Raw genomic sequence first — 27,823 nt, 5'->3', positions numbered from 1 at the left:
AACAAGCGGACTGGAACTGGAAGCCCGCCACTGAGGCGCCCCTATTCCCCATTCCTTCCCGCCGCCTCGCTCCCGTCCTGTCCTCCAGCCCTCCATGGCCCCATCCCGGCCGCCGACGGCGCTGGCGGGGGCTATGCTGACCGGCAGGGAGAGCCTGGTCCGCCTCATCGGCCGCCGCCGCCGCTCCCCTCTCCCCGCCACCCTCGCCACCGCGCTCCTCTCCCCCTCCCCCTCCACCCCCCACCAGGTCAGACCCCCAAACCCCAGACCACTCCCCGGTTGGTTCTCTTCCGTCCGCCGCTTAACGCTCCTCTTTTTTTCTCCAGGCCGACGACGTGGGTGAGGCGGCCGCTGCGGGCCCTTCTTCGTCGGGAGGGGGCGCCGGCGCGGAGCGGGTGGCCTGCCCCGTCTGCGGCGAGTTCATCCCCGGCTCGGACTACTGCGTCAACACCCACCTCGGTCCGTGCCCCCCTTCCACACATTCACACACTTCTCCGAACCCGCCAAATGCTCATTGAGTGCTCGTTTTGCTGGGCCGTGTTTAGTCCGAAATGTTCATTGCTTTCCGCTTTGACTAAATTGTGTAATGCCTAAATATCCAGCTACCTGCCCACTTCCTGATTGCAAGCTCATGTCGATGTGCTTCCCTGCTTGTGCAGTTGCACTTTATCACCCTCACGTGCTGCACTGTCATTTACAGTCAGTCACTGGCTTGACTTGAAGACAGGGGGAAAAAGCTGTCAGAAATTTTGACTTCACTATGTCTGTTGTCTCGGTTGATTTAGGATAATGGGTGACTAGTTCATGTAAAAATTTACTCCTAGTATATACTGGGATGCATACCAAGCATGTCCTACTTACCAATGCTATAATGTTCTGAAGACTTCTATTTTCATTTCACATGAACTGTGCAGATATATGCCTCTCCAGAGGAGCGAAACGAAAGTTAACACAGAGCAGCCTTCTCGATTTCAGATTCAGAAAAAAAACAACAGCTGATCCTACCCCAGAGATCTTGAACAACGGTGACGAGGCAGAAAACAAGGGACTGACGGATGGAGACGTATCTACCGACAGAGAATTTTCCTCCATGAATGGCGACACTGGAAGTCCCATGGATAGCGCAACTGCTTTATTAACTTGTTGCCTGCGTGGTTCACCTGGCATTTCTAAGACGCTCAATACATGTATACCTTCAAATGCTGGCTTGCCAATTATGAAGAACGCTGAAAATAACGATGCTGTCGAGAAGGCCTCTTCCTGCTCGTTTTCAGCAGCAACAACTTCTGTCAGTATTGATGCATGTCCAGATGTGGATTCTAGCACCACGGTAGCTGTTGACACTGTCATAGTGGGCCGGAGGTTCCGTGAAAGCTTTGAACTGCAAGAGGGCATGGGCATTACTGTCTTAAGAGACCCGCAGAATGCCAAGGACTCTGATGCTGTCAAGGTTTCCATCCTTTATGAATAAATTATATTTTCTGTTTACATCCCATTCATGTTTTTCCCCCTAATACCATGGATAGGTGCTTTATGCAGGGTCTGATTGCGGGCAGATGCTTGGATATTTGCCTCGAGAGCTGGCTAAAGTCTTGGCTCCTCTACTGGATACACATTTTATTGAATGCGAGGTGATTCCTTATTATATTGCTGAAGAAGTGTAATATGGCATACAGTTGTTAGGTCCTCAAGAGTTATATAGGCTACTCTCTTGTTGAATAACATTTTTTTTTTCTCGAGAAAACGCAAAAGACCTTTGCGTTTCATTACATTGAAAAGATAGGGAGTCGGTTACAGTCGTCGTAGGACGAATCAGTTGAATAACATATGCCGTCAACTTTACGCTGAATGATTAGTGATGAATAAACTAGCCTTGAGCACCTGTGGTAAGTTCTCTTAGAAATCTCACTCCATGCCATCTTAGTGAATGCCCACTGATGCTAAAAAGACGCAGTAAATTAACCCTGCATAGTCAGGCTTCAAGTATTAATTTGGATGCTCCACTTGGATAGAACAGCTTGAACATCATATATGATCTCTCTCTGTATATTTCTTCTCTCACATTTTAGCTAATTTTCTGCTAATTGACTATAAGCCTTAATATTTTCATACGGCCTGGCGCAGTGGTGGAGTACTCCCCACTTGTGCCAAGAGGTCCTGGGTTTGACAGTCAACACCCTCTCTGCATTGCACTGGGCAGGGGTAAGGCTTGCCTCGTATAATATTTCCCCAGACCCCACCTGGTGTGGGAGCTTGTAGCACTGGGTCTGTCCTTTTCATACCCAGCAGTTGTAAGGAAGGTCTAGCGCATCTCCTGTTCTGCGTTAATTTGAGCCGCGAGCTATGTCACCATGTTAATGACTTTAGGTGGTTGCCTTGTGTCTGTAATTTAAGCTGTTTTCTCAGTAGTCGGTCTCAACGAGTTTTCTCAGACAGGCAGTTTAGGGTATTTCTCTCAAACTGTAGGCACATCGCCACTGTTTTAATCAGGATTCCAACAAAGTTCATATGTTCATATACAAGCTCCCACCTAAAACTCTTTTGTATGAAACCTACTCTACCCGTAGAGAAAGTTCAGTTTGAATAAAGGTTTGTAGGATCGGGAGGTACATTGCCTAACTAAATCCCTGGAAAGGACTGAACCGACTTCATATCCATTTATACTCAGGGCAAGCAGCCCTTCAAGTCACTGGAAGCCCACGGTAGCTGTGAAAGTAGTTAAGTAGAATAACACATATACTCTGGTGTAAACAGATGCTTAATCAGAAGTAACACTCTCTTTAAGCCTGAAAGTTTGCTTTGATAGTTTTTATTGAGATTAATTCCCTTAAACCGGCAAGGCTAGGGAAAAAAATCTGGTGGTGACTTCGGTGTCAGCTTTTCTGATGCCATCGATTTTGGTGGCAGTAATTTTTTTATTGTGTTTGCTATAGGAAGGTCGTGAGGTTTTTGCTGCAACTTCGAGCATCGCTTTTTGGCAGATTTTTTTTTTGTATCAAGTGGATAACCATCCAACTCCTGATTGCTTACTTTCCTATTTTGTTAGGGATTTGTGGCTGGTTTGCCTGAACAACAGCTTGACAATGTGCCCATCCAACTAACTTGTAAGAAATGTGAAAATGACAATCAGAATTATGAAGATCTGAGATACCAACAATCCTTGTGGGAAAATTTTCTTGGTGTTGTTAGAAATGGAAATTTCCAGCAACCTAGCAGTGCAAGATACCAGGCAAATTTCAATATGATGCTATTGGATGTTATGACCAACCATACACACCTTTTCAGTGATACGGAAACATCATTTTTAGGTTGTTTATTTTATTTCCTTCCCATTCCATCTTATGATCAAGAAATCTTAATGACAAAGTATATGTTTTAACATCCAATAGGATCTTTTAAGTCGTTATCGAACGATGGCCAAAGGCTTTTTGTGAAGATTTACACTCGAAAAGGTTAGCTCCTGATGTCCATAATGTCGATTGATAGGTAAAATGTTGAATTGGCTCCATTCATGTTTATAGTGCTAACGACTTAAGTTTAGTGCATGTATTACTTTTAGTAGGTTAAGAACAATGGAGCCATTTATTAAGCAAACATAACTTTGCATTTGACTAACTGAATTTCTTGCAGGGCCATGGTTTCGGTTGAGCAGCATTTCGTATCGTGAGATATCAGATGTTGAGCATGCAGCCATGGAGTTGAAGTGTAATAACCTAGCCCTACTCATTTTCTGTTACTAGCATGTTGCCATTCTTTAGGTATTTGAACTGGAAGTTCTTTTTTATAGTGGCAGGTTATGTAGACATGTTTTCTTGCACCGATGTTCCATTTGAACATGATATGAAAGAGATTCTCAATGTGCTAAGTGTTCCTGAAATGAAGGAAATCCTAAAGGAGCTCCCTAAGGTTTCAATCTTATCTTCAACTCCTTTCTTATTGTGCAAAAGTATGTTGTTTCCCTTTTCCAACCCAATCATTTTCCTATTGTCGTTTAGAATCACCATTTGTTCATGTTGCTACTTAGGGAAGTTATACAATACTTTAGGATTGGCAGTAGCACATCTATATGTATAAAAAAGGACAGACCCAATGCTAGAAGCTCCCACACCAGGGGAAGGATTATACGAGGCAAACCTTACTCCTGCACTATATCTATACCAATATAAAAAGACCCAAACGGCAGATCCAACTAATCTTGGCCATCAAACCATGTCAATCTAGTGACCTACATGGCTCTAATGTTGAGCGCCTGACATGTTTAGCATGCAATTAATATCATACCTAATATAAACGTCACTGTTAACTACCTGATTAAAACACAATTAATATCCTACCTAATATCAAGTGGGCAATTAACGTCCTACTTAATACCAACGTGCATTGCACGTACAGGATTACTAGTTTATTTAATACCAGTATGGCAGCATATCAGTGCGAACTTGGTAGTGGTGCTGTTGATCTACATTGCATCCACACATCCGGATTCACATATACTCACACAATAGCATGTCAGTGATGGCACAGCCATGATAATGCATAACCTGCAAAATAACTAAGACCTATGATCTGGCAATAAATAGAATATCAGTCATTTATCCATAATGTTTGCCTACCAACGCTCAGAGAAAATGATGTGGGTATACACCTACACCTTTTCCTTTAAATATGCCCAACAACTTCTGAGTATGATACGTGGTAGCACATAATGTACACCAATGAAAGATAGATATTTAGAAACATGTAATCTTGCTCTAATTGATAGAGGAAAAGCCTGAGAACATGTATTAGCATCGTTGTGTTACATTGTAACTACCACCCATACCTTATTTCAAGTGTTCTATTCAATTTTAGGTTTCCATCAGAAGTTGTTACAATCACCACAAGTCTCGAGGCATTGTTAACACAGTGTTTCTATGCAAGAATACAAACATCACATTTCTATATATTGAAAAATAAAATAAATATCGGAAAACTGATTGGTATTTTGATCAACTACCAGCTACTGCGAGTTGTTTTTCTCTCTGCGCTAACTTGCAGTTGATTTCTATACTCAACCTGGTTTTCTCAATGAATATCACATTCATTTATTTTGCTTCCCAGGATAACACAAACTGCACCCGTCGACATGAGCTTCTTAGCACCCTTCTCTCTATGTACAATAATGGAACCTGGTAAAGGCTCTTTCCTTGTTTCATTCAGTCATTCTTGGACATTATGGCCTTGTAAGCAAAATCACCTCCTGATGCAGCACAGTGCTTCCAAAGCGAATTTTTAAATGGACAGGAACCTGTATAAGAGTCTCCAATATGGCTGATGAACTTCTGTGGCTTGTTCAGGTGAATATAGATCTTGCTTAAACTGTTTATCCTATTTACAGTATTATTCCATCCAACAGTCTGATGATCGAGAACAACCATGCAGAGGCTATTTTTTCTAAACGGTGATCAAGATCTGTCATCCTTTCTATTAGTGGATCTTGGTCTGGTGAAATTCCCAGACTACACATGCAGCGTTGTTCATCGCATTTTTCAAGAAAGAAATGATTTACTTGAGTATGAAGAGGTGAACTTTTCATTTCTTTCTAAAAAACAGAAGCATAACCTGCCAATCTGCATGTGTGTTTAACATCTTATGTTTCAAATAGGCAATTCGAGTGGCACAGTTCATGGATGAATCTCTTGATAATGATAACATGGAATTAGTGTCAAGATGCACTGATTTGTCTGAGAATCGACTATGCACTTCGTTAAAAGAAGAAGATAGCAGTTTAGCTGATTCTCCTCCATCATTCTATTCATGCTTTTCATCTACCTGGATCTATTCCAAAATACTCACACTAGGTGTCTCTGTTTACGAACGCGAACGCAGGTAAGTTGTGATAAACTTATGGATCAATTCAACTGATATTGGCATGAATATATGTGTTCCATTCAATTTTGATTGAACTGGAACCCTTGACTATACTATTTCTTGGTTCTGTGGACATGTCTTCTGGTCTGCTGTACGCATAATTGGGTGCTTTAGTTCTCTTACAGCTGTCAGATATTGAGTTGCACTATTTAAAAGAAAAGATATTCTCTTGCATACACTTCGACTAGGCAGGCTGTAAAGTTTCATCTTGTATGCAAATTATAGATTAATGTAAAGTTTTGAACTGAAGCTCAGTTTTTTTCATGAAGAAACCTAATCTTCTCAGGAATATATGAATGCATTCACAGGAGGGATCATTTCCTTTTTTTGTTGAAACTTATAATTTTAAAGAGCTTTTGAGTGTGCTTTTCACGCAGTACCTATCTTAATAATTTTTGGGGAACTAGATATCACGCTGACTCTATTCTGCAGGTATGCAGATGCAATAAGGACTCTAAAGATACTACTTAGTAAAGTTGCTTCTGGTAGACGGCGAGGATATTGGACACTGAGATTATCTATTGATTTGGAGCATATGGGTCGCCCTAATGAGAGCCTTTCAATAGCTGAAGGAGGAGTGACCGATCCATGGATCCGTGCTGGGCCAAAGATTGCACTGCAGAAGAGAGTTCTGCGATTAGGCAAACCTCCACGGCGCTGGAAAGTTCCCAGTTATGCTGATTCTCTTAAGAGAAACATAAAAGAGGTATATATGTATATCACTCTGATGGTCAGTCAGGAGAAAGTTTTTTTGTGTCTGTCTACTGGATTGAGGTGGTAACATGGAAATGCTAAATAATCTATCATTGGGATACATCACACGTTTTTTGTTACCAGGTGAACATCGAAGGAAGGCCATTAAATTGTGAAATAGGAGCAAAGAATGTGTTTTATGGCTATGATGGTGACCGTTGTGGGGTAGAGCAATTAGCTTTGCAGTATTATGCTGACGAGGGAGGTGGCTGGCAAGGTACCCATTCAGAAGGTGGCATATGGATGACAATCTTTGGCCTTCTAATGTGGGATGTAATATTCTCAGAAGTATCCGATGTTTTCCATTCTAAATTTCAGGTACTTGACTTACAGACCAATTTTTTTTGGTTTGCATAACAATGTGCATTTTGTCAGCATGTTGCAACGACTATGCTTTTGATACTGGTACTGCTTGCACGTTTGAGTTGACGGTGAATGCTGTTTTTTCATCATGGTCTTTTACTTGGCTTCCTTGTAATCATTATAGCTTGATTCGGGTGTTCTCTTGCAGACGGCCCCTCTTGATTTTGAAACAGATGACTTCTACAAGTCAAGAAAGGACCTTATAGAAGCACAGTTGAAAAGGATACAAGATGGAATGGCCGAAGAGATGCTTATCAGCTCCTGGGAGCTACATCAAGGGACATCCTGCAGGGGTGTCAATTGGGACCGGCATCCAATGGCCGATGTACGGGCTGTCGTTGCGGGCGTTGGTGGGCATCGCTTGGCATTACTTCTCCGGCATCTAGCCCTCGATTACAGGAGCTGGTCCAGCGGGATGCCTGATCTGCTGCTATGGCGTTTCCTGGATGAACGAGGTGGTGCTGAAGCTAAACTTGTGGAGGTCAAAGGACCAAAGGATCAGCTCTCTGAGCAGCAACGTGCTTGGATTTTTGTCCTGATGGATTTCGGGTTTGATGTGGAAGTTTGCAAAGTGAGCCTAGTTTCTAAGCAGCGATAGGCTCCCTTTATACAAAATGTATTGATATTTGCATTGATCTATTGCAAATGTATTGAAACAACAGACCAAAAGCTGTAACATGTAAAAGAAACACTGTTCTTGATATTTGCATTGATGTTTATATGGTGTCATTCTAACAAAACTATCGTCGGATCTCTAAAAGCTCAGAACCGAGAAATGCCTGGATTAATTTGATCTGATGATGAAATATGCAGAAAACTAGAAATATAAGTATACTTGTAGCCGCACTAGAGTTGATAGTTCAATACTAGAAATATAAGGCCCTGTTCGGTAATGGTCTGCTCCCAGAATCTGTGGAGTGGGTTAATGGCAACTCCACCATTTTAAACTACAGCTCCGCCAACTCCGCTCCGCGAGTTGTGGAGCGAAGCGTTGCCGAACAGCCCCTAAGTATACTCATAACCACACTAAGTGAGTGAAAGAATGATATCAGAGATCAGACAAACTGGTAAACACGATCAGGTACTAAAAACTGCCACAAAAGAAAAAGCGATACTGATAACACTCATATTATATTCAAAAGGAGCCGAGGTTTGATGAACAACAAAATCATGCCATTAGGGGAGCAATGACAGAAGTTTCAGTCATTGGCATGATCATAGGTACATCGATATGCAACTTCTCGACTTGGAAAAAGGGATGACAACTGGGCCGCTTGATGCTGATCAGACACTTCAATCCCTTCTGCTTTGATGTCCAAAATGTAGGCCACAACCAACAGGTTATAGCTGGACAAGTACGCGCTGTGGTATAAGGGTCGTAATAAGTTAACCATGCATCCTCTGGGGCAGTAGCTGCGCCTGATCTTAACCTTTATACGAATATGCTGTTAAATGCCTCTTCCAGTGCTCTTCGCCTGCCTAACTCAGCAGTCCAACCACCTGCCCGAGCTCCTCTCTCCGCACGTAGTCGCATGGTCTCCTCATCATATCCATGTAGAGGATCGGATGAACCACCGATTGGCTGCGGAGCGTTTCCTGTCGGACGAGGCTGATTCAACCCACCAGGAACCGCGGCAGGTGCATACTGGCCTTGAACTCCTGCTCCACCACTAATACCCTGGGAGGTTCCAGCCGCCTGTTACATTGACATTTGCACAACAAAAATACAAGAATCACTTCAGATAGATTAAAACACAATGCTTCAACTTTCAGTAGTACAGAACAGAAATCATTGGAAAGCTGAAGAGGACTCAAGCTCTTTATGGTTTACAGGTAAATATGCACGTAGTCAATGTGGAGTAAATAAAATAACTGAATATAATAAGCGACTAGAAAATCAGGGCACAAAGTTAACATGATAATAGCCTGTTGATGATTAGACAACTACACAACCATATCTAAAGTTGCAATACCTCTACGCAAAATTTGTTTGAAGACAGGATGATAAATTGGGGACGAAATGCAAATTCACTGCAAACTGAAAAATGCTAGTGGAATATCCAGCTTGCTAAAGTAGACCATTCCATCACAAACCAGCTAGCATATTTCATCCAGATTTAGACTTTCACAATATTTGACAGATATCTGATATGGGCATTATGTTGTAAGATTTAAAAAGTTGGCACTTAAAAAATGAGCATTTCACTGATACCATTTTTTAAACAAAATTGTCAGTTCTAATATTTGACAACTATTAAGTAAGTGTAGAACAAAAACACTGAACATTCCCATACATGAAGGCTTGTAATTACACAAAGCTGATGGAACAGGACATATGAAGTGTATCATAGACTGCGAACATCAACTAACCGTATCAGTGGGGCCAGCCTTTACAGTGACCATTCTGCTCGCTTTAAGCGCCGCGGCAAGATCTTCAGCCTGCACATCAGCCAGAAAACTCTCAATCAGGGCCGACAAGCCTTATCACAAAAACACCATTTTACTGAATTTGTACTGAATGTATGTATGTAAGAACAGCATACCCTCTTAGCTCGCGACAAGTATATCTGCTCAGCATTCTCCTGCTGATACCTGGCAATCCTCGCCTCGATCGCCTCCACGTCGATTCCTTCGATCAGGTTGAATGCTTGAAAAGACACAAAATTCGAAGCAGCGATCAAAATCCTGCCAACTGCTGCATCCAAGAACGAGCGGCATACGAACAGGGATGGAGGGACAACTCACTCATATCCTCCACCTCCTCCAGGTAATCGTTGTAGTCTTTCAGCGACGGGAAGTGCTCCCGCGTCTTGTTGAATCTGCGCCGGCATCCACAGAAAAGGAATCAGCCCTAGCAGCTTCGACAGCGGAAATTTGTGCAGAGGAACCAGAGGAGAGGGAGGGAGGGAGCGCGCACATACATGCTGGACATCCTCCGGCGGAGGGTCATCTCCTTGGCCCACGCATTCCCGCCGCCGCCCCCCACCACCACCATCTCGCCCTCGCCGCCGCCGACCGGACCGCGAGATCGGCTGCCCTGGAGTCGCGCCGCGGTAAGTGGGCTAGGGTTCGTTACCGGAAGCAAAGCAGAAGGGGAGAGGCGGAGGCCCGTGTATGCTATATTGAGAAACGCGAGGGCCGTTTGGCGAAAAGGGCAGGCGATCGCGGATGTGGGCCGCCCGATCTTGATCGGACGGCGGTGAGGAGCGCGTGCCCGTGCTTGTAGCCTTGGATCCTCTTTTGCCCCCTGGCCACGTCACGGACTGACAGACCCCATGGCGCTCCCGCTCCGACTCCTCGGCCGCATCGGCGGCGGCGGCCGCCGGGCCCGCCTCCCGCCGCCGCTCGCCGCCCTCGCCCACCTCTCCGCCGCCTCGCCCCACCGAGGCCCCACCCACGAGCCGCCCTCTCCTGCTCCCCCGCTCCATTTCCCCTCTCCTGTCCCCCCTTTCGCCGTGCCCGCGCGGGGCTTCTCCTGGTACACCCGCTCCGCCGCCAGCCCCGCTCCCCCCGCGGCCCCGGAGTTTCCGGCCGACGAGGGCGCGGACGCCGAGAAGGAAGGGGTTGTTTACTTTGACGATGCGAGCACCGTCGATTACGGTGAAGAGCTCGCCGCCGCGGCAGATGGCGCGGCGGATGCCGCCGTCGGAGTGGCCGCTGGCGGCAATGGAGGCGGCCTGTCGGGGTTCGCTATGGACTCGTTGATCGGCGTCCTCGACGGCTTCCATAATCTCACTGGTCTGCCATGGTAGGCATTGTGCGGTGGAAGGCTCGTCAGTTTTCCGTCACTGTTGTTATTGCTGCTGCTGCTGCTACCATAGCCGGTGTTAAGTTGAACTTAGTTGTGAATATAACTGCTGATTTTCATTGCAGGTGGATAACAATCTCCGCCTCCACCGTGGCCATGCGGCTAATCATACTCCCCACCCTGATAGTACAACTTCAGAAGACTGCTAAAATCGGCCAACTTTTTCGAAAATGTATGTTCCGCCAGCTTCTCACTTTACTTTCTTGTGTTCAAATGTTTGGTGTGCATTGACTTGCTAGTGCCGACAGAATACCCGATTCAGCAGACCACTGTTGTTTTATCTTTCATAAAATTATTCTTAAATCGCTGGATTCATATAGCATTTACCAACTGGTAAACTTAATTTGTGGGGAATGCCCCTTCCAGAGCCTATTCTATTCTTGAAATCGAAATGTTCATCGTAGCTGAGCCTCCCAGAGTCTATTCTATTCCTGTCTGATTGAATTCAGGTTGTTTACATTTTCTGTTTCTGTTTCTGTTTATGTGTCTCTGATTTTACTCTCATATATCTCCTTTTAAAGTGCCCCCTCCATTGCCCCCTCCTCTATCAGGAAGGAGTTATCGTGACCAATACTCTCTTTTCCAGAAGAAAAGGCGAGAGCTTGGTTGCCCCTCCTTTCTTTGGAATTTTGCCTACTTTTCAGTTCAGGTAATGATACAAATCTTGTGATAAAATCTTCTACGATTCACACTGTTTGAGAATAGATAACATTGCAATTGATTTTCCAAAGAGCCCCTTATATGTTTCTTGTTCCTAATCTCCTTTCCCTCCTATTCGTTGTTTCAAAAGCAATTAAAAGAGCATTCAACACCAACTAATTCTGCACTTTCTTGTTATCATCTCTTCACTCAGCTGTTTGGTCGTATATGCAGTTCCCTTGCTTTATACTGTGGATGGCAAGCATCCGGAGTATGTGCCTCAGTAATCACCCTGGATTAGATAATGTATGTTCAAGGTATCTCTGTACCCAATTATCTTTTATCACATTCCATCTAATATTCCTAAGCTTCTTTAAAAGAGTATTCGTCTGTGAAGGTATGGTGTTGTAATCATACATTTGTTTCAATGCATATTCTATGTTGTATAGGCATTCATGAACTATGCTCACTTGAGTAGTTTTTTATCGGGAGAATGCAAAAGACTTGTGTTTCATTTCATTGGAAACAAATCACTTGAATAGTTTTGCAGCTTAAATTTCCATTACAGAGATGATGATTCATATGCAGCAGCATTTTTTTTAATTTCGTTCATGATCCAACGGATGTAAATTATATGAGAGCAAAGTTTGGCATTCACACCAACTTAACTACTAATGTCTGTAATTCACATTTAAACGAAGGAAAGTTGATGAGCTGAACTCAAAAAGCACATAACTGATAAGTGATGCAATTTGATATTTTTTGTATCATGTAGGAAATTTTAAGAAATTTGCTTAACATTGGCATTGTTTCTTGTGGCAAAGGAGAGAAATTTCTTGCATCTTCATTAATAAGATACATCGTGTAGTGGAAAATGTTCAAGGTTTCGGGTTCTTTTGTCTGTGATATAAATATCCATATTTGACAAGTTAATTTTGATTTCAAGCGATCTATATATATATAATATTCTGTTGGTTTTTCTTGACAATTACACAGGGTGGTATTCTGTGGTTTAATAACTTGACCGAGTTTCCACATGGTGCTTTAGGTCCTGTTTTTCCTATCTTAGTTGCTGGGCTCCATTATTTAAATGTCCAGGTACTCTACTGTTTTGTATCGAGTTTTTTTGTGTGTGTAAGATTTCTCTTGCTATTTCCCCCCTTTTTAGTTAGTTACCTGTTATTGCCTGGCCAACACACAGTTGTAAAAGGCGAATGCCAAATATGGGTTAAGTTACACAAAATTGATATCATTGAATTTGTAATCAACAATACCTTTTATGATATCAGTTTTATGAAATATGAACAGTATTATACTTGAAAATTGCAGTCAAAATTTTAAATTGGGGAGTCGAAATGTGCCCAACAATTTGAAACGGAGGGACTATGTGTTGTCTTACGTCGTGTGATCATTAATTTCAATGTCTGGACACATCTGTTAGTAATTTTCTCTTGAAAAGAGGTTGGCATGTCTTGGAATATTGGACATTCAGGTTTACAAGTCCAACTGCTATACCTGGGAGTCGTAGGTTGGAACTCATCACATGAGTGTGAATTAAGATATTGCAATTAGGGCTTTAACTAGTTTTGAGCCGATTAGAAGTTGGTGTTTTTTTTTGTTGGTTGCTAATGACCATCTGTCTCTTAGTGGAGGGACCATGATATCAAAGTTTGAGCTATCAGTCCATCTGTCAATTAACCTAACACTAGAGTAGCAATCTTTCTTTTCTGTTTCCTGATGAAATCACTTCTCTTGATTTAATCACAAAATATCTTCTGATGAGAGTTTATATGCTAGATCTCTTCTGATGAGAGTTGAAAGGTTGTCTGTTCTTTTCATTGCTAACTGGATGATAACACTACTTTATATATTCAATGAAGCTAGGACTTGCTCCAGTTTGCAGTAAACTATCTTTGACTTTGTTTTCTTGCCTTCCTCAGATTTCCTTCCAGAAAAGCCAGGCAAAGCACTACCCCGGAGTTTTAGGTTTATTAGCAAAGGCATGTTTCTCAAACCAATGGCATATTTGATACAGTTTGCTAGTTGTCACAAGTTACCTGTAAATTACTCGCATAATTGGCATATTGCCAATATCTTGTGTAAAGAGCATGAATGGTTGGCAGCTCACTCGGCAAAGTACATATTTTCATTAGAATTGTTTCAGTAAGTAGCACTGGATGGATTTGTGCACATATGGGGTTAGTTGGTCAGTACTACCAAGAGCACATTCCACATGTTTTCTGAGTGTAACTAGATTGCACAAGGTTGAATATTTGGTCCTCCTCTTTCAAATGACATATTTTTTTAACTGTATGATGAATGGTATACTGTTATTCACTTAAAAAATGTTGTACTGTTATAGGCATGCTAATGTTGCTGTTGCTGAGCTGCTATGCTGACTTTGTTTGGTGAAAGTTCCAGTGTTGGCCTTGCTATCTGCAATATGACATTCATTTTTTATTTAAGAAAACCTGCTCAATAACATTTGAATGCCCATGAATTTTATTCCAGAATGATCTTATGTGTATCTTCACTCTTATGTTGTGAAAATATTTCTATCTTGCTTGCAGTACTACAAGATTTACCTTGATATTCTGGCTATTCCTTTGTTTCTTATCGCATATGTGGTCCCTCAGGTCAGTTCCTTCCAATTTGCTTAGACATATTAATTCTGCAAATTAGATAGTTATATCTTTCTTCTCTATTTCGAGGACAATTTCTGCCCCACATTACGATCTTTTCAGTGCACAGTACTGAAAAGTACCTGCACTTATCCCTGTTTGCGCTGTCCTAGCAAACTGCATTGTATTGGATAATTTATTAAAGATACTGCAATTGGAGGGGGAAGCATATCATATTGAAATTTTAACGGCTCGAGTTGTTTGAAGTAATCAAAGTTCTCGGGGCAGAGCTTTAAGCTAATATTAGGAATGATGTTGTTGTACTAAGAGTTCAATAGAAGGTGATTTTTATTATCTTAAACGTAATCATGCAACATCATCCAACAGACTGGAAGAAGAATCATTATTTAGTGCAAATTTTGTTTCATTCAGGTCACATTCAGATGATAGTGATGCATTTTATTTACTCAAATTCTCTTTGATTGGCAGGGGAGCCTGGTCTACTGGACTACCAATGGTTTATTTCACGTAGCTCAGGTCAGCTGAAGTTTTTCATTCTTGCAATGGAAGCCATTTCTTTGTTAACTTTGGATATTGCTGCACCAGTTTTTCTAAGAACTCCATGCTTACATATATGTATATATTTGATGTATGCAAGTAATGCATTTTAAGGCCCACCAGTTCTTTTACGTTTTTTTTTCTAGAGTTGGAAATATAATTATGTGGCATGGACTAATTTTACATATTATGTAGAAAAGGGAGAACATGGGTCATAACAGATCTGGTAGAGTAATGCAAGGAATGCTTTTAAGGCCCACCAGTTCTCTCTTTTGTTTTTGCCAGCTTGCTGTTAGTCCAGTATATGTTCTAGTATCAGTGATTTTGGCATGTGTACATAGTTAAAAAGGACAGACCCAGTGCATAGAAGCTCCCATACAAGGTGGGGTCTGGGGAGGGATTATAGGAACCTAGTCTTACCCCTGCAAAGTGCAATGCAGAGAGGCTGATTCGAACCCAGGACCTCTTGGCACAAGTGGGGAGGACTTCACCACTGCGACAGGCCTGCCCTCTAATGTGTACATAGTTATGCTGTAGAATTTTATATTTCTGTTCCAATAGTCAATAAAATGGCCAGGTAGTTTCAAATATGTTTTACTTAAACAAACTTAACTGTGCAGTTGACAGTATGTATTTTGCTTTTGCATTGCATTCTAATTTTTTAAATGATTAAAATGCAGCAATTGTCCCTCAGAAATGATATTGTCTGCAAGATGTTGGGATTGCCTGATACTGGAGCTCTCGCTGGTAATACATCGCCAAAATCTCTTCACGAGGGTCAGAAGATAATGCAGGTAAAACCATCTGAAGGTTTAAATGTTGTAGACATGCACAGTTCTTATTATATTTATATGCATCATGTGCAGTTGCCGTCATGCTAATCTAACTATTGATTTGGTAATTTTCCATCCTGTTCCATCTCAGCTAGAACAAATTATTGCATTTTTTTAGTATATACCTGTTTTGTTGCTGCAGTTTGGTTTATTCTCTTATAATATAACTTGCAGCGGTGGTCCCTTGGAGATTCTCGCATGCAATCGAAATTGGAATCGTCTACAACTCCAAAGTTTATGTTTGAGGATAGTAAAATAATGGATGAAAATGTATCTGCTGAGTCCAGTTCACCTGAGGAGCTTCTTCAAGTATGGATGACTGGAATCTATAGAATCTTTGTCATGGAATATTATTTTATCATTAATTCTGAAGCATATATCTGTATTTTTTCTGATAGCAAGCGTTACAATATTTGGGAACTGGCTGCCAAGATCAAGCTGTTCCACTTATCAGGTATAATTTGTATCTGTTTGCCTTTTTGGTTCATCTGCAAACAGTACAAGTTGATGAACAATCTTTTACTACAGAACAGCAATAGAGAAAAACCCAGATCTACATATAGCTTTGATTGGAATGGGGCAAACCTTGTTCTCAAATAAGTTGTTTGCTGAAGCCTCAGTGTGTTTTGAACATGCTATACCGAAGGTATGTTGTAACCTCATATGTTCTTTGGTACTTTGTTGGTTATGGATTGATGTAATATAACACACAGTAAGATTTACTGCTTTCTGTTGTGTAGATTGAAGAACAAGATCCTCTTCTTGTGCTTGCGTACTTTAGTGCGGGTCTTTCACGTAAAAATCAGGTAGAGTATCCGTTCACCTGTTTTTAAGCCATTAGATTAGAAATAGCAGTGAATAACATAAGCGCCTCCATCATCACTTCCCATTGTAGGGCGATAAGGAGGCGGCAATCAAGCTCCTGCAAAGACTAACAGAGCTCAAGGAACCAGAACAAGTGATGAACAAAGCATGCTATTTCCAAGGCTTTATTGCTCTAGGAAGGTAACTAAACCCTTTTCAGATCATTTTATCAATGTAAGCTTACAACTTGAGTAGTCTCCACTCTTCTGAGTATTGATCGCGGCAAAATGAGCTAGGAACACTTGCCAGTTCCCCATTTTGTATTGCATCTTTTTTGTGTCTTATAAGTTATAAGTAGCAGGAGCGTGCGGGCGTACATAAGTTCACTGTTGTGTTTGGTTTGAACACTTGGTATACGTAGGTTGTGTTGTAGTGTCAGCTGCATGTAGCCAATTTAGTAAAGCAGTTAGTCCACTGTTATTCAGGTTATCTGCTTGTAGTGAACTTATGAAACTTAGTTTAACTCCACTACTAGTTACCCAACACAAAGATTAGAGCATCACCAAGCCGCACAAAAAGCTGCTCCAACAGATGATGTAGATGCAAAATTGTTTTTTACTCGAGATTTGCTCTTGATGTAATTATGTAAAATAGGACACCAAGTGATGCAAATTTGCATCACTTGGGCCGCTCGAGCAAAACATGCGCAGCCCCAACTGCCGCGTGGAACCTTCCCGCTGAGCTCCCGCCGCCCTCCTGCCGCCGTCAGACCCCATGGACGCCTCTTCAGACCTCGCGACTGCCAACGCTGCTCCGGCGCACCTCATCATGGCCGCCTCCACAGTGATGTAAATTTTACATCATCTGTTGGAGTTGGGAAGTTTTTGGTGATGTAAATTTTACTCGAAGCACAATTTAGTGATGTATTTTACATCATCTGTTGGAGATGCTCTTACAGTGTGCTTACTAGACGAGGCTTGCATGGGAGGTATGCATGGGCTGAATTTACCACTCCAACCAGTTGGTCACTCTCTCACACGCACTCTGTAAGCAACGTATTATGCATGTGTATACGATGAGCGGAGAAAAGGCTGCACAGGGCTAGAATGGGAGGGGGTGACTTAATGCCATCTCTGGTAGTTGGACTAGCATGTGCACCGTCCGAAACAAAAAGGGTGCAGAAATATTTGCGCCCTGTAAAATATGAAATTGACTTATTATATTATTTCACCCCTTGGTTTTGGAAGAGAAACCTAATTGCTATGTACTCCCTCCGTTCCTAAATACTTGTCTTTCTAGACATTTCAAATGACTACTACATATGGATGTATGTAGACATATTTTAGAGTGTAGATTCACTCATTTTGCTCCGTATGTAGTCACTTGTTGAAATGCCTAGAAAGACAAGTATTTAGGAACGGAGGGAGTAGTAGCTGAAGTCACTGACATTTGTTTGCAGTATACTATCAAATGAAGGACGGAAATCTGAGGCTGCGAAATACCTGCGAGCGGCTACTGCTTATGATCCAGGTGTTGAGAGATTTCTGAAGGAATGTGAGGAAGCAATGGAAGATCAATCAAGTCAGCAGAGCACCAAGCCACCAGACTTGAAAGGACCGTAAGACACGATACAATATATGTACTGTTTCCACAAGTTTTGATCGGCAGTTTAACTGTGTTTTCCTACTCGGCAAGTTCAGTTTCATCCTTGGAGTACTTTTAGAAGGTGTTTGAAACCGGATAGCGTCAGTTGCCTAATAAACCCTGAATCCCTTGGAAGTATTGGGATAATATAGGCGCTTCAAATTTTGTAGGGTAACTATACGCGGCACAGATGTAGCCAGAGATTGTATTATTATCATAGACATTGGGGTATTATATATTTTTGCATGGATGTTCTTGGTATCCCAGCCACAAACTATAATGAATCTGTAACAGAGATAACCTGGAATCAGCTGCTAAATGAGTTGAATATGTGTCGAGAGGATGCTTTTCCTTCACAATGCATGCTGACATGTCAGACCAGTAGCTCCCAGTCTCAGATGAACCGCACACAAAAAATTGTGAACAATATGTTCATATTGTGTGACATGGCACATCATATTACCAATACAGTTAAAGATACTGGTCCAGTAATACCAAATCCTTAACGAGCCCTTCATTCTGTAAATCCTTCTCAACACGACCAAGGCAGCCAGTTAACCATCTTACTTCCGCAAACTCGCTTTGCATGAACATGTTGCCGACAAAAAGGAAAGTTCAAACTATCGAATATTTGCTCCATGTGGTGTTCTTGCGACTCGGTGCTGTGCTTCTACACAATAGAGATGAGAACTGTCATGCGAATATCCAATTCGGTGCCCGGGTCTAGACGAACCAGGCGAACAGTAACGCCATAAAAAAAGAAACAAATTCAAAAAAAATCGATTTTTTTTTTGCTTGGAAGATGTTCGAGTGCAGGATGTGCGTGCAAGATTTCAGCCTATTTGAACATCTGTGGAGCTCGTGGCAAAAAAGAGAAAACCGGCCAAAAAAAATGCGTGAACAGTAACCTTACTCACAGAGCCGATTTTTGTCTTCTTTGTTGTGCACTCCTCGAATGTCTCCATCAAATTTTGCACGAACATCATGCACACAAGCCAAAAAAGAAGGATTTTTTTAATAATTTTTTGATTTCGCCCGGGCTCATCTGAGCCCCGGCGCTGAAATGCCGCTCTCATTGTTATGTACTTACTGAGGAAAAAACATCAAGTGGAGGCATTTCCATGGGAGGAATATTCCGGTGCTCCGGATTAGCACTTAGGGCATCTCCAGCCGCGCCCTCAGGAAGGCCTCCCCAGGCGTTTTTTTTGCGCCGGCGCCGAAAAACGGCCCAGTCGCGTCCCCAGGAGCCCGATTTTCGCCGGTCTGGGCCGAAAACAGCGCCGGCAGACCCAGGCCGAACCCGGCGCGCTGGGGGGCGCCCGGGGGCGCCGGGGCGAACTGTTTTGGCGCGAAAAAGCCGCGGGCCAGCCGCGTCAGGGACATGGCGGCTCGTCTTCCCCCCAACTGCCTCGGTTCCCGCGGGGAATCAATGGCAAGGCTGCCGCCGGTCAGCCTTGCCATTGATTCCTCACGGGCGGCGCGTCTCGGGACGGCGCGCCGACGCCTCCCCTCTCTCGCACGCGCACACACGGGCGCGGAGCGGCTATATAAGCCGGCGGTTCTCGCCGGTGCCCACACCAGACTCGCCCCTCGCCGCCGCCCAACCCCTCTCTCTCCGTCTCCGTCTTCCTCTCCCGAGCGCCACCGGCAGCCCCTCTCTCTCTCCCTCTCTACCACCGCCGAGCCCGTCGCCATGGCAGAGCGCTTCCCCGGAGACGAGGCGGCGGCGAACGGCTTCGGCTGGCGTTCGCTCCGCGAACAGGAGTCCTGGCTCCTGTTCCAGGCGAACATCCCGGCGCCGCCGGACATGCGCGCCGGGCCGACGGGGTGGCGGCTCAGTGACGGGGGAGTGCCCGTTCCCCCGTTACCCGACGCCGTGGCGAAGCCCACGTACTTCGCCGAGGAGGTCGAGGTTGCGCGCGCCTCCCTGACCGACGACGAGCGCTCCCTCCCCCAGTATGCCGCCGGCAATCACGCGGCTTGGGCGGCGTACTTCCAGCGCCGCCAGCAGCAGCGCCTGGCCTCCAACAACGACGCGCCGGTGGTCGGCGGCGTCAAGAACAGCGTGGGACGCCACCTGTGGTGGGGCGTCCCGGGCCGCACGCTGGAAGGCGTGCTGACGCACCTCGACGGCGGCAACAACCCGCCGTTGACCTACCCTGCGACGGGGGCCGCCCCGTCGTAACACCGACGCGCATGGCGGCAAGGAGGTTCGCCTCCTCCTCGTCTTCCTCCTCTCGCTCATCTTTCACTCCTCCGGTTCTCCGACGCTTCTCGGCGTCAAGGCCGAGCCCGCGACGGAGACGCCAATCGGTCGGCGCACTCGCAGCGTCGGCATCGTCATCAACAAGGGCGGCCGGCGCGCCCTCTCCTCGTCGGCTCCTCCGCGCTTCGTCAAGCCGAAGATGGAGCCGGGGCTGGCTGAAAGTGCGTTATATCGACTAGAGGGGGGGTGAATAGGCGATTTTTATGAAAATCTTCAAAACGTGGAAGTTATGAAGTCAAACAGCAAAGATTATGCCTATTATTATGCAGCGGAAGTTAGATTACACTAGGCCAGCCATGGTCAAGTATTCAATAGAGTGAAAGCACAACGACAAACAGCTGCAGTGTAATAAGGATCAGGTAGGAAGAAGTTATGAAGCCAAATAGATCACATTCATGTTGTGAAGACAAAAGATAAAGCAAGCATGCAATGTCTTCACAATGTGTAACAGTAAGAAAAGGAAGTGAAGATGAAACCAGTGACTCGTTGAAGACAATGATATGTTGGACCAGTTCCAGTTGCTGTGATAACTGTACGTCTGGTTGGAGCGGCTAGGTATTTAAACCTTAGGACACATAGTCCCGGACACCCAGCCCTGAACACACAGTTCAGGACACCAAGTCCTCACCGTATTCTTCTTGAGCTAAGGTCACTTAGTCCTCGCCCAATCACTCTGGTAAGTCTTCAAGGTAGACTCCCAAACCTTCACAGACTTCGTTCACTGGCAATCCACAATGTCTCTTGGATGCTCTGAACGCGACGCCTAACCGTCTGGAGGATTCACAGTCCTCAAGTGTAATAAGTCTTCAGATCACACAGACAAGAAGACTTAAGTGATGCCCAATTTACTCTGGCTCTGGGTGGTTAGGGCTTTTCTCCTCGCTAGGAATTTTCTCTCAAAGGCTTTGAGGTGGGTTGCTCTCAAACGACAAAAGCCGTGCACTGAAATCTGAGCAGCCAACCGTTTATGGTTGTAGGGGGTGGGCTATTTATAGCCACTTGGCAACCCGACCTGATTTGTCCGAAATGACCCTGGGTCACTAAGGAACTGACACGTGTCTCAACGGTCAGATTTCAAACTCTCATGGCAACTTTACTTGGGCTACAAGCAAAGCTGACTTGTCCGGCTCTGGACAAGATTCGCTCTCATTGTCTTCACTCGAAGACATAGGTTTTTGGTTTAGGCATCACTTCAGTCATTCTGACTGGTTCTCCTGGACCCCACTTAACAGTACGGTGGTTCCTATGACTCAACACAAAAGAAAAAGAACTACGAAAGATCTAAGTCTTCGAGCTCCATAGGCTTCATAACGTGTCTTCTTTTGTCATAGTCTTCAAAGTGAATATCTTCATATACCACCTTTGACTTCAATGTCTTCATACATTTTTGGGGGTCATCTCTGGTAGTAAAACCGAATCAATGAGGGACTTCTACCTGTGTTATCCTGCAATTCTCACGAACACATTAGTCCCTCAACTAGGGTTTGTCGTCAATACTCCAAAACCAACTAGGGGTGGCACTAGATGCACTTACAATCTCCCCCTTTTTGGTGATTGATGACAAACTAGTTGAAGTTTTCAACGGGGAATATAGTCTGTGAAATTGTAAAGGGTGAGGAATTGTCTTCATAAGTTGCAAGGGCTCCCCCTGAAGATGTGCATATAAGTTAATTTGCTTTTGGAATGCAAATGCACATGGCAGGTTGTACTTTAGGAGATCCACTTCAGCTTATGATGACAATCCACTATGCATGTGAAAGTATATGAAGATAATGACATGCATAATGGAAAATGGACGTCTGCAGAATGAGATAAGTGCGGAATTTATCGTCGCACATGCGGAATTTATCTTCGCAAAACAGGGTGGCAAACAAGTAGCAGACGACCATCTGGTTTAAGTGTTACAACTCATAAGAACCAAATGAAGCAAAAACGAGAGTTGTAAGCACGAAGCAAAAATATAGCAAAACTTAAAGCATCCGCCCATATGGACCCGCTTGAAGACTATCAACCCATATGCTTCTCCCCCTTTTGTCAGCAAGGGCCAAAAAGGTTTGAAGATATAGAGTGTCTATTCGTTCCCAGGAGCAGCAGGGTCGTTGGAGGTGTTTGGCGGTGCAGAAGAGCTGGGAGGTGCTGAAGCAGGTGGCGGTGATGTAGCATCGTCTTCTTCATCAATGATTCTTGCGGTGACTGTTGCAGCAGATGAAGAAAACTCAGAGTCTTCAAGTGATGGTGTGTTGCGCATCACAGCCCTTCTAGGAGGTGTGGTATCAAACTTGAAGCGCTCTGTGAAGCCATCCTCTTCAAGTTCAGGTTCAGTACAGATCATTGAGAGCCCTTTCCATGTACGACGGCAAGTTTCATGTGTAACGAAAGCATTCTTGGTGGCAAGGTTTCGAAGACGATTGACATCCACCAAGAGGCTTTTCATCTGACGCTTTAGCCAGTCGTGATGCCTATCTTGCTTTTGGTGAAGGGCCACAAGAAGCTCTCGGTCAGTGAGAACACGAGTGCGCTTCTTGGGTCTTGAAGCAGTTGCACTATCTGTGGCTTCAGTTGAAGCAGGGTGTGGCGCACGTGTAGTGCCAGCCAAAGGATACACCCTGGAGATGGCTTCAACACCTTCATCATTCTGAGTGAAGCTCTGATGTTCTGCATTTTGAAGACTCAACGGTTGCTTGGCAGGCTCAGGATATATAGCTTCAGAGGAGGTATCCACATCTGGCAAGAGGATCCGATGGTTTCGAGCTGAGGGCTGATACGAGATCGCAGAGTGCAGTTTGATCAGCCTCATCACCCAAGGAGCATAGAACTTCAAACCAAATAAGTCTGAGCCTGATGCTGCAAGTTGGCGCATGAAGAAATCTTGTGCGTTGAAGCACTTGCCATGAAGGATGCAGAATATCATAGTCTTCATTGCACCCTCAATCTTTGCATTTGGAGAGTGCCCCTTAATGGGCCAGAGAGTCCGCCGGATGATGTGATATATGGTCCTGGGCAGGTACTCAAGGTCTTCAACGAAGAACTCAGTTGGATAGGGTGCATCATGGGGCAATGGCTTCATCATTGAGAGCATCTGACTCATATTGGGTTCAGGCCGCTGGAATATGCTCTCAATAGCTTCAGCATGTAGTTGACAGCCTTCCTCGAAGAATTCGCCAGGAGTGGGCAGGCCGGTGAGCTCAGTGATATCGAATGCATTGGCTTCATGATGGACATTGCCGGTCATCCACTCCAGGGCCCATGTCTTCGGATCTCTGTTGTATCCTTTAATGTGGAGGGTGGCATAGAACTGAAGCAGAAACTCTTCATTCCAGTGCTCTTCATCAGTTATAAACGGCAGCAAACCCACTTGCTTGAAGCAATCCAGCGCTTCCTCTAAACAGGGCAGACCAGCAATAGCTTCAACTTCAAGGCGCTTGTGCGGGAAGATGCGTCCTTGGTTGTATAGTATGCATGAATAGTAGCTGCGCTAAGGATAGCTCCAGAACCTATCTGATGAAATCCTTTCTCTTGAATAGGGGTTCTTGGAGCTGTTGAAAAATGTATTGTCTACCTTGAAGCTATTAATATCAAAGGAGCCAGGTGCTGATGCAGGACCTGGGAACCTTGGCAGCCTTGGGACTGGCTTCTGAACATGAGGCCTGTGCTCAACATGATAATCAAATTGAGGACCTGCAGCAGACTCAGGAACAGAAGTGTCTGGCTCAGTAGCTTCGCTGTCTGCTGAAGCATTTGGTGGGGCGGGCTCCACATTGGCTTCAGTGTTTGTGGTGGCAGCCTCAACATTTTCTTCCTCCGCTTGTGTAGTTGGAGGGACAACCTCAGGCACGTTCTCCTGGAGAACTGCATCTTGATGGAGCGGGGAAGTGGGTTCTGGTGGTGCTTCTTCATTGTCTTCGGCTGATGCAGCCAGAATTTCTTCAGTATGGACTTGAGGCCTTGGACCTTTGCGAAGCCTACGGAACGCAGACGACGCTTGTGGGGTTGGAGTGGGCTGGGCCTCAAAGTCTTCTTCGTCCTGAGGGCGATCCGCCCATGACTCATCTTGTGCCATTGGCGTCAGAGGACGACCAATGCTGATGAGTTCGCTTGTTTGAAGCTGAGGAAGGGCTGCACCATCTTGTACATTGTCCTGGTGACCAATGTCTTCAACAGCGATGGGGTCGGCTGCTGGAATGTCTTCAGCTTCAGAAGCCTCTGTGGGAGCAGGCTCATGAACTGTCAGCTGACGTTCTGCGTTGGGGTGAATGACAGAGAGGGGTTCAACCATCAAGGGCTCTGTGGGAGCAGCCTGAGATTTCTTGATCTTTCTCTTCTTCTTGCTGGGGGCAGTAGGAGAGGCTTCAGAGCTCTTCCTTTTCCTTGCTTCAGCCTCAGCAGTTCTTGTCTTCTTTAGCTCTGAAGCTGTTGACCGACTCTTTGACTTCGAGCCAGTCGTTGCAGTTGGGAAGACAATTGAAACCGCTTCTTTCCTAGATGCCTCTGGTTCAGCCATAGCAGGCTTCTTCTTCTTCTTCGCGGCCATCTTGGGGTCAATGCCTGGACGCCCAAGTGCCTTGCGCTTTTCAGCCTCATTATAGGCTTGTACACATTTTTCCGCCAGAGACTTCATCCGCTCACGTGAGCCCCGAGCTTCTGCACGCTTCTTCAGAAAATTTTCTTTGAGCTCATGCAACATGGTCTTGAAACTCTTCACTTCTTGCACGCTGAGCTTGGCCATATGCTTCTTGAACTGAGCCTTTTCATGATCAATTTTCTGCTTCAGTTCAACTATGCGCTGGGCAATAGCAAGTTCTGAAGCAATAGCGCCTTGGAATGCGACGCTGAGGCCAATGGGCAGCTGCAGATCTTCGAAGCTTATGTCAAGTGAGGCAAACCATTCATCGATGAAATTGTGGATGATGGCGACATCAAACAGAGGCAAATTGTTGAAGATTTCAGCTTCTTCTTTGCTTTTGATAAGCTGCTCTAGAGCGTCATCTCCAAGATCTTCATCGCTTGATAGATCAATGGCTTCGCTGCGCAGAATGGCAGCAGCAGTGAGCTCTTTGCCGGTTTGTTGCTGGGGCACCTTTTTCTTCTGGGGCTTGGAGACGCGGGATACGTCTTCAGACTGCACACTGACTTCAGGAGGTGCAGTTTTCAATGGCTTCGCCCTTGAGATTTTTGAGGCAGGGGCTGGCTTTGAAGCTTTTGGCTTCTTTGACTGCTTTGGCTTCGGCACAGCAGGAGCTTCATCAGACTCAGAGTCAGCTGGAGGGTCATTCACGGCAGTCCCTTGAACTAAGATGTGGGTGATGAGGCCCTCAAGATTGGCAAATGGACCGATGACATTGGGTTCTGCGTAGCGTGTGCCATCTGCCCTTGGTGCTGAGGGACCAGGGTTGAAGTCTAACCCAAATTTCTTCTTATTCAGCATCGCTGATTGTTGGGCAAACTGAAAGTTGCGCTTGAAGAGATTGTCGTCACGACACCAGAGTAGTGACGACGGATGTGCATCATCAGGCTGTGGTCCTCGGACCATGCATGGGTAGAAGCCTTGAGCAATGGCTTCATCTCTGGTCCTGGGTATGAGATTCTTGAAACGGATGTCCCCCCATGGTCTCTTGATGGCACTTTTCTCAGCATACTCTTGGGTGACGAAGCGGTATTTGAACCATTGTTCTGCCCAATAGCGTCGAATCCATTGTATTCGAGTCTTGTGCTGCCCATAGTTCTCTTCAGGATCTGTTTTATACATTTCTGCCAAGTCTTCAGGCAGATCTTTGGAAGTTCCCTCACATCTCTGTCTGCCCCCCTTCCTTGCTGCTGCTTCTGAAGCCATAAACTTTAACTTGAAAGGCTTCAAAACTTTCAAAGGCTTCAAAGGCTTTATTTTTCTTGACCAACAGGAACTGGCTTCAGGTGAATTTATGTGATGCTGTAGGAATTCTGCAAATGAATGCAGACTATGAGAACCGAAGGATTCTTCCACGGACATGTACCTGTGACAGCATTAAGGTGCGAGGGAAGGGGAAGAGGTCATATGCATTCTCAGAAGGTTTTGAAGATTAATCAGTTTAGAAGACATTGACCTCATCGTGCGAAGACATTCACTCATAGATAAGAAGTTGGTTCCAGATTTGTACGAACCCACAGATCAGTACAAGTGAGGAATCTAACTACTTCATGAAGCACAAGTGAATATACTAGGCATGTTATGAGATGCAGATTGAGAGATCTAACTCGTGTGAAGATAAACTTCTTATGGTAGAAAGTGATAGAACCATGAGATCAAAAGGGGCTGTAAAAAGAAGTTTTATTTACCACACTTGGAACTGCTAGACGGAAGTGGGAGTTGATGCCGAGCAGTTCAATCCTCCGTGCCCTAACTTGGCGACGGAAGACACCTACGGCGACAGCGGAGAGGACGATGTCCGCAGTCGGCGTGAGGACGACGTCGGAGAAGTTGCGGCAGCGAAGCGCTTCGTTGCCGGCGTCGTCGAGTGCTAGCGGTGGCGCTAGGGTTCGTGCGAGGGTGGAAGAAGGAGATAATGACCGCGGTGAATTTATAGGCTCAGGGGCGGCACTGTGCTATTACACAGGTGCCCCTGGCGATTCGCATCTGAGAAACGCGTGGCTAGTTTGCGGAAGTTTTGGGTTTGTTCCACATCCCACGCACGCCTGGATTGTCGGGCGGTCGTTCCTACTTCTCCGGATTTTATGTGGAGGAATGAGCATTGAAAGCGGACTTTATGGTTGTCTCTTTATCTTCTGCTGACAAGGACGCAGTGAAGACATTCGACAGTTTCAATAGAATGCATATGACTTGGAGAGATAGAATTTGAGATAGAAAGCATAGAGAGATTAGGGTCCGATCACATTCACTTAGTTCAAAAGATTCAACCAAGAAGACATAGCTATAAGTGAATGCTGTAGAGGACAGAACACTAGTATGTATATATTTATATAATCAACATACTGAAGATAATCATGAAGACATGTTGAGTTCGAAGCCAAACCAAATGTGAAGATATTGCAAGGTAACGCCATGAGTGAAACACTTCAAAATAGAACGTTTGGTGGTGGCGTTACCCACCGTATAGGAAGTATTAGACCCAGACACGGCGCACAATTATCGTGGCGCTCCGAAGTCAAATTCCACATTAATGTATTCACACTTAAAATGTATGTCTTCATTGATTGAAGATATACTTTACTTTGTGTGTTGCACATCTAAGTCATCAATATGCATAAGTGTTAGGATGTGTGCCTGATCACAGGACATTTGAGGATTCCAGGATATTTAGCTCACACCGTAACTTGCAAAATCTCTTCTCATCCAAGGGCTTGGTGAAGATATCTGCCAATTGCTCTTCAGTGTTGACGTGTATGATATCAATGTCTTCCTTCACAACATGATCTCTGAGAAAGTGATGACGAATTTCAATGTGCTTTGTCTTCGAGTGCTGAACTGGGTTGTTGGCAATCTTGATGGCGCTTTCGTTGTCGCAGTAAAGTGGCACTTACTTCAGATGAATGCCATAGTCCTTGAGTGTTTGCTTCATCCACAGAAGCTGAGCGCAGCAAGATCCAGCAGCAATGTATTCAGATTCAGCAGTGGAGAGAGATACACAGT

At 44.6% G+C, this 27,823-nt stretch overlaps 3 protein-coding genes across 3 annotated transcripts; 2 read left to right on the top strand and 1 right to left on the bottom strand.

Annotated features, from left to right (window-relative positions):
• The first annotated feature begins 25 nt into the window (after positions 1-25).
• Positions 26-7,766, top strand: LOC125523549 (fanconi-associated nuclease 1 homolog). The gene is made up of 15 exons (XM_048688576.1): positions 26-247; positions 327-459; positions 915-1,450; positions 1,527-1,631; positions 3,047-3,308; positions 3,390-3,452; positions 3,631-3,705; positions 3,788-3,906; positions 5,101-5,171; positions 5,249-5,336; positions 5,422-5,562; positions 5,645-5,868; positions 6,343-6,616; positions 6,748-6,981; positions 7,175-7,766. The coding sequence occupies exons 1-15, from the start codon at positions 95-97 to the stop codon at positions 7,622-7,624; spliced, it is 2,928 nt and encodes a 975-aa protein (XP_048544533.1). The 5' UTR covers positions 26-94; the 3' UTR covers positions 7,625-7,766.
• A 372-nt stretch (positions 7,767-8,138) lies between these two features.
• LOC125523551 lies at positions 8,139-10,154 on the bottom strand. The gene is made up of 5 exons (XM_048688578.1): positions 9,948-10,154; positions 9,772-9,845; positions 9,570-9,673; positions 9,397-9,465; positions 8,139-8,722 (listed from the first exon to the last, which is right to left on the bottom strand). The coding sequence occupies exons 1-5, from the start codon at positions 10,019-10,021 to the stop codon at positions 8,459-8,461; spliced, it is 585 nt and encodes a 194-aa protein (XP_048544535.1). The 5' UTR covers positions 10,022-10,154; the 3' UTR covers positions 8,139-8,458.
• Positions 10,155-10,285: 131 nt separating this feature from the next.
• Positions 10,286-18,261, top strand: LOC125523550 (ALBINO3-like protein 2, chloroplastic). Its single transcript, XM_048688577.1, has 15 exons — positions 10,286-10,774; positions 10,900-11,006; positions 11,356-11,483; positions 11,708-11,779; positions 12,470-12,571; positions 13,414-13,473; positions 14,044-14,109; positions 14,584-14,631; positions 15,333-15,446; positions 15,660-15,794; positions 15,884-15,939; positions 16,014-16,131; positions 16,226-16,291; positions 16,381-16,490; positions 17,749-18,261. The coding sequence occupies exons 1-15, from the start codon at positions 10,302-10,304 to the stop codon at positions 17,909-17,911; spliced, it is 1,818 nt and encodes a 605-aa protein (XP_048544534.1). The 5' UTR covers positions 10,286-10,301; the 3' UTR covers positions 17,912-18,261.
• Positions 18,262-27,823: the final 9,562 nt, after the last annotated feature.

Source organism: Triticum urartu, chromosome 7, assembly GCF_003073215.2.
Source record: "Triticum urartu cultivar G1812 chromosome 7, Tu2.1, whole genome shotgun sequence".
Lineage (NCBI taxonomy): Eukaryota > Viridiplantae > Streptophyta > Magnoliopsida > Poales > Poaceae > Triticum > Triticum urartu.
Note: the sequence above shows the minus strand (reverse complement) of the source record. Positions and strands in the feature narration are given on the sequence as shown.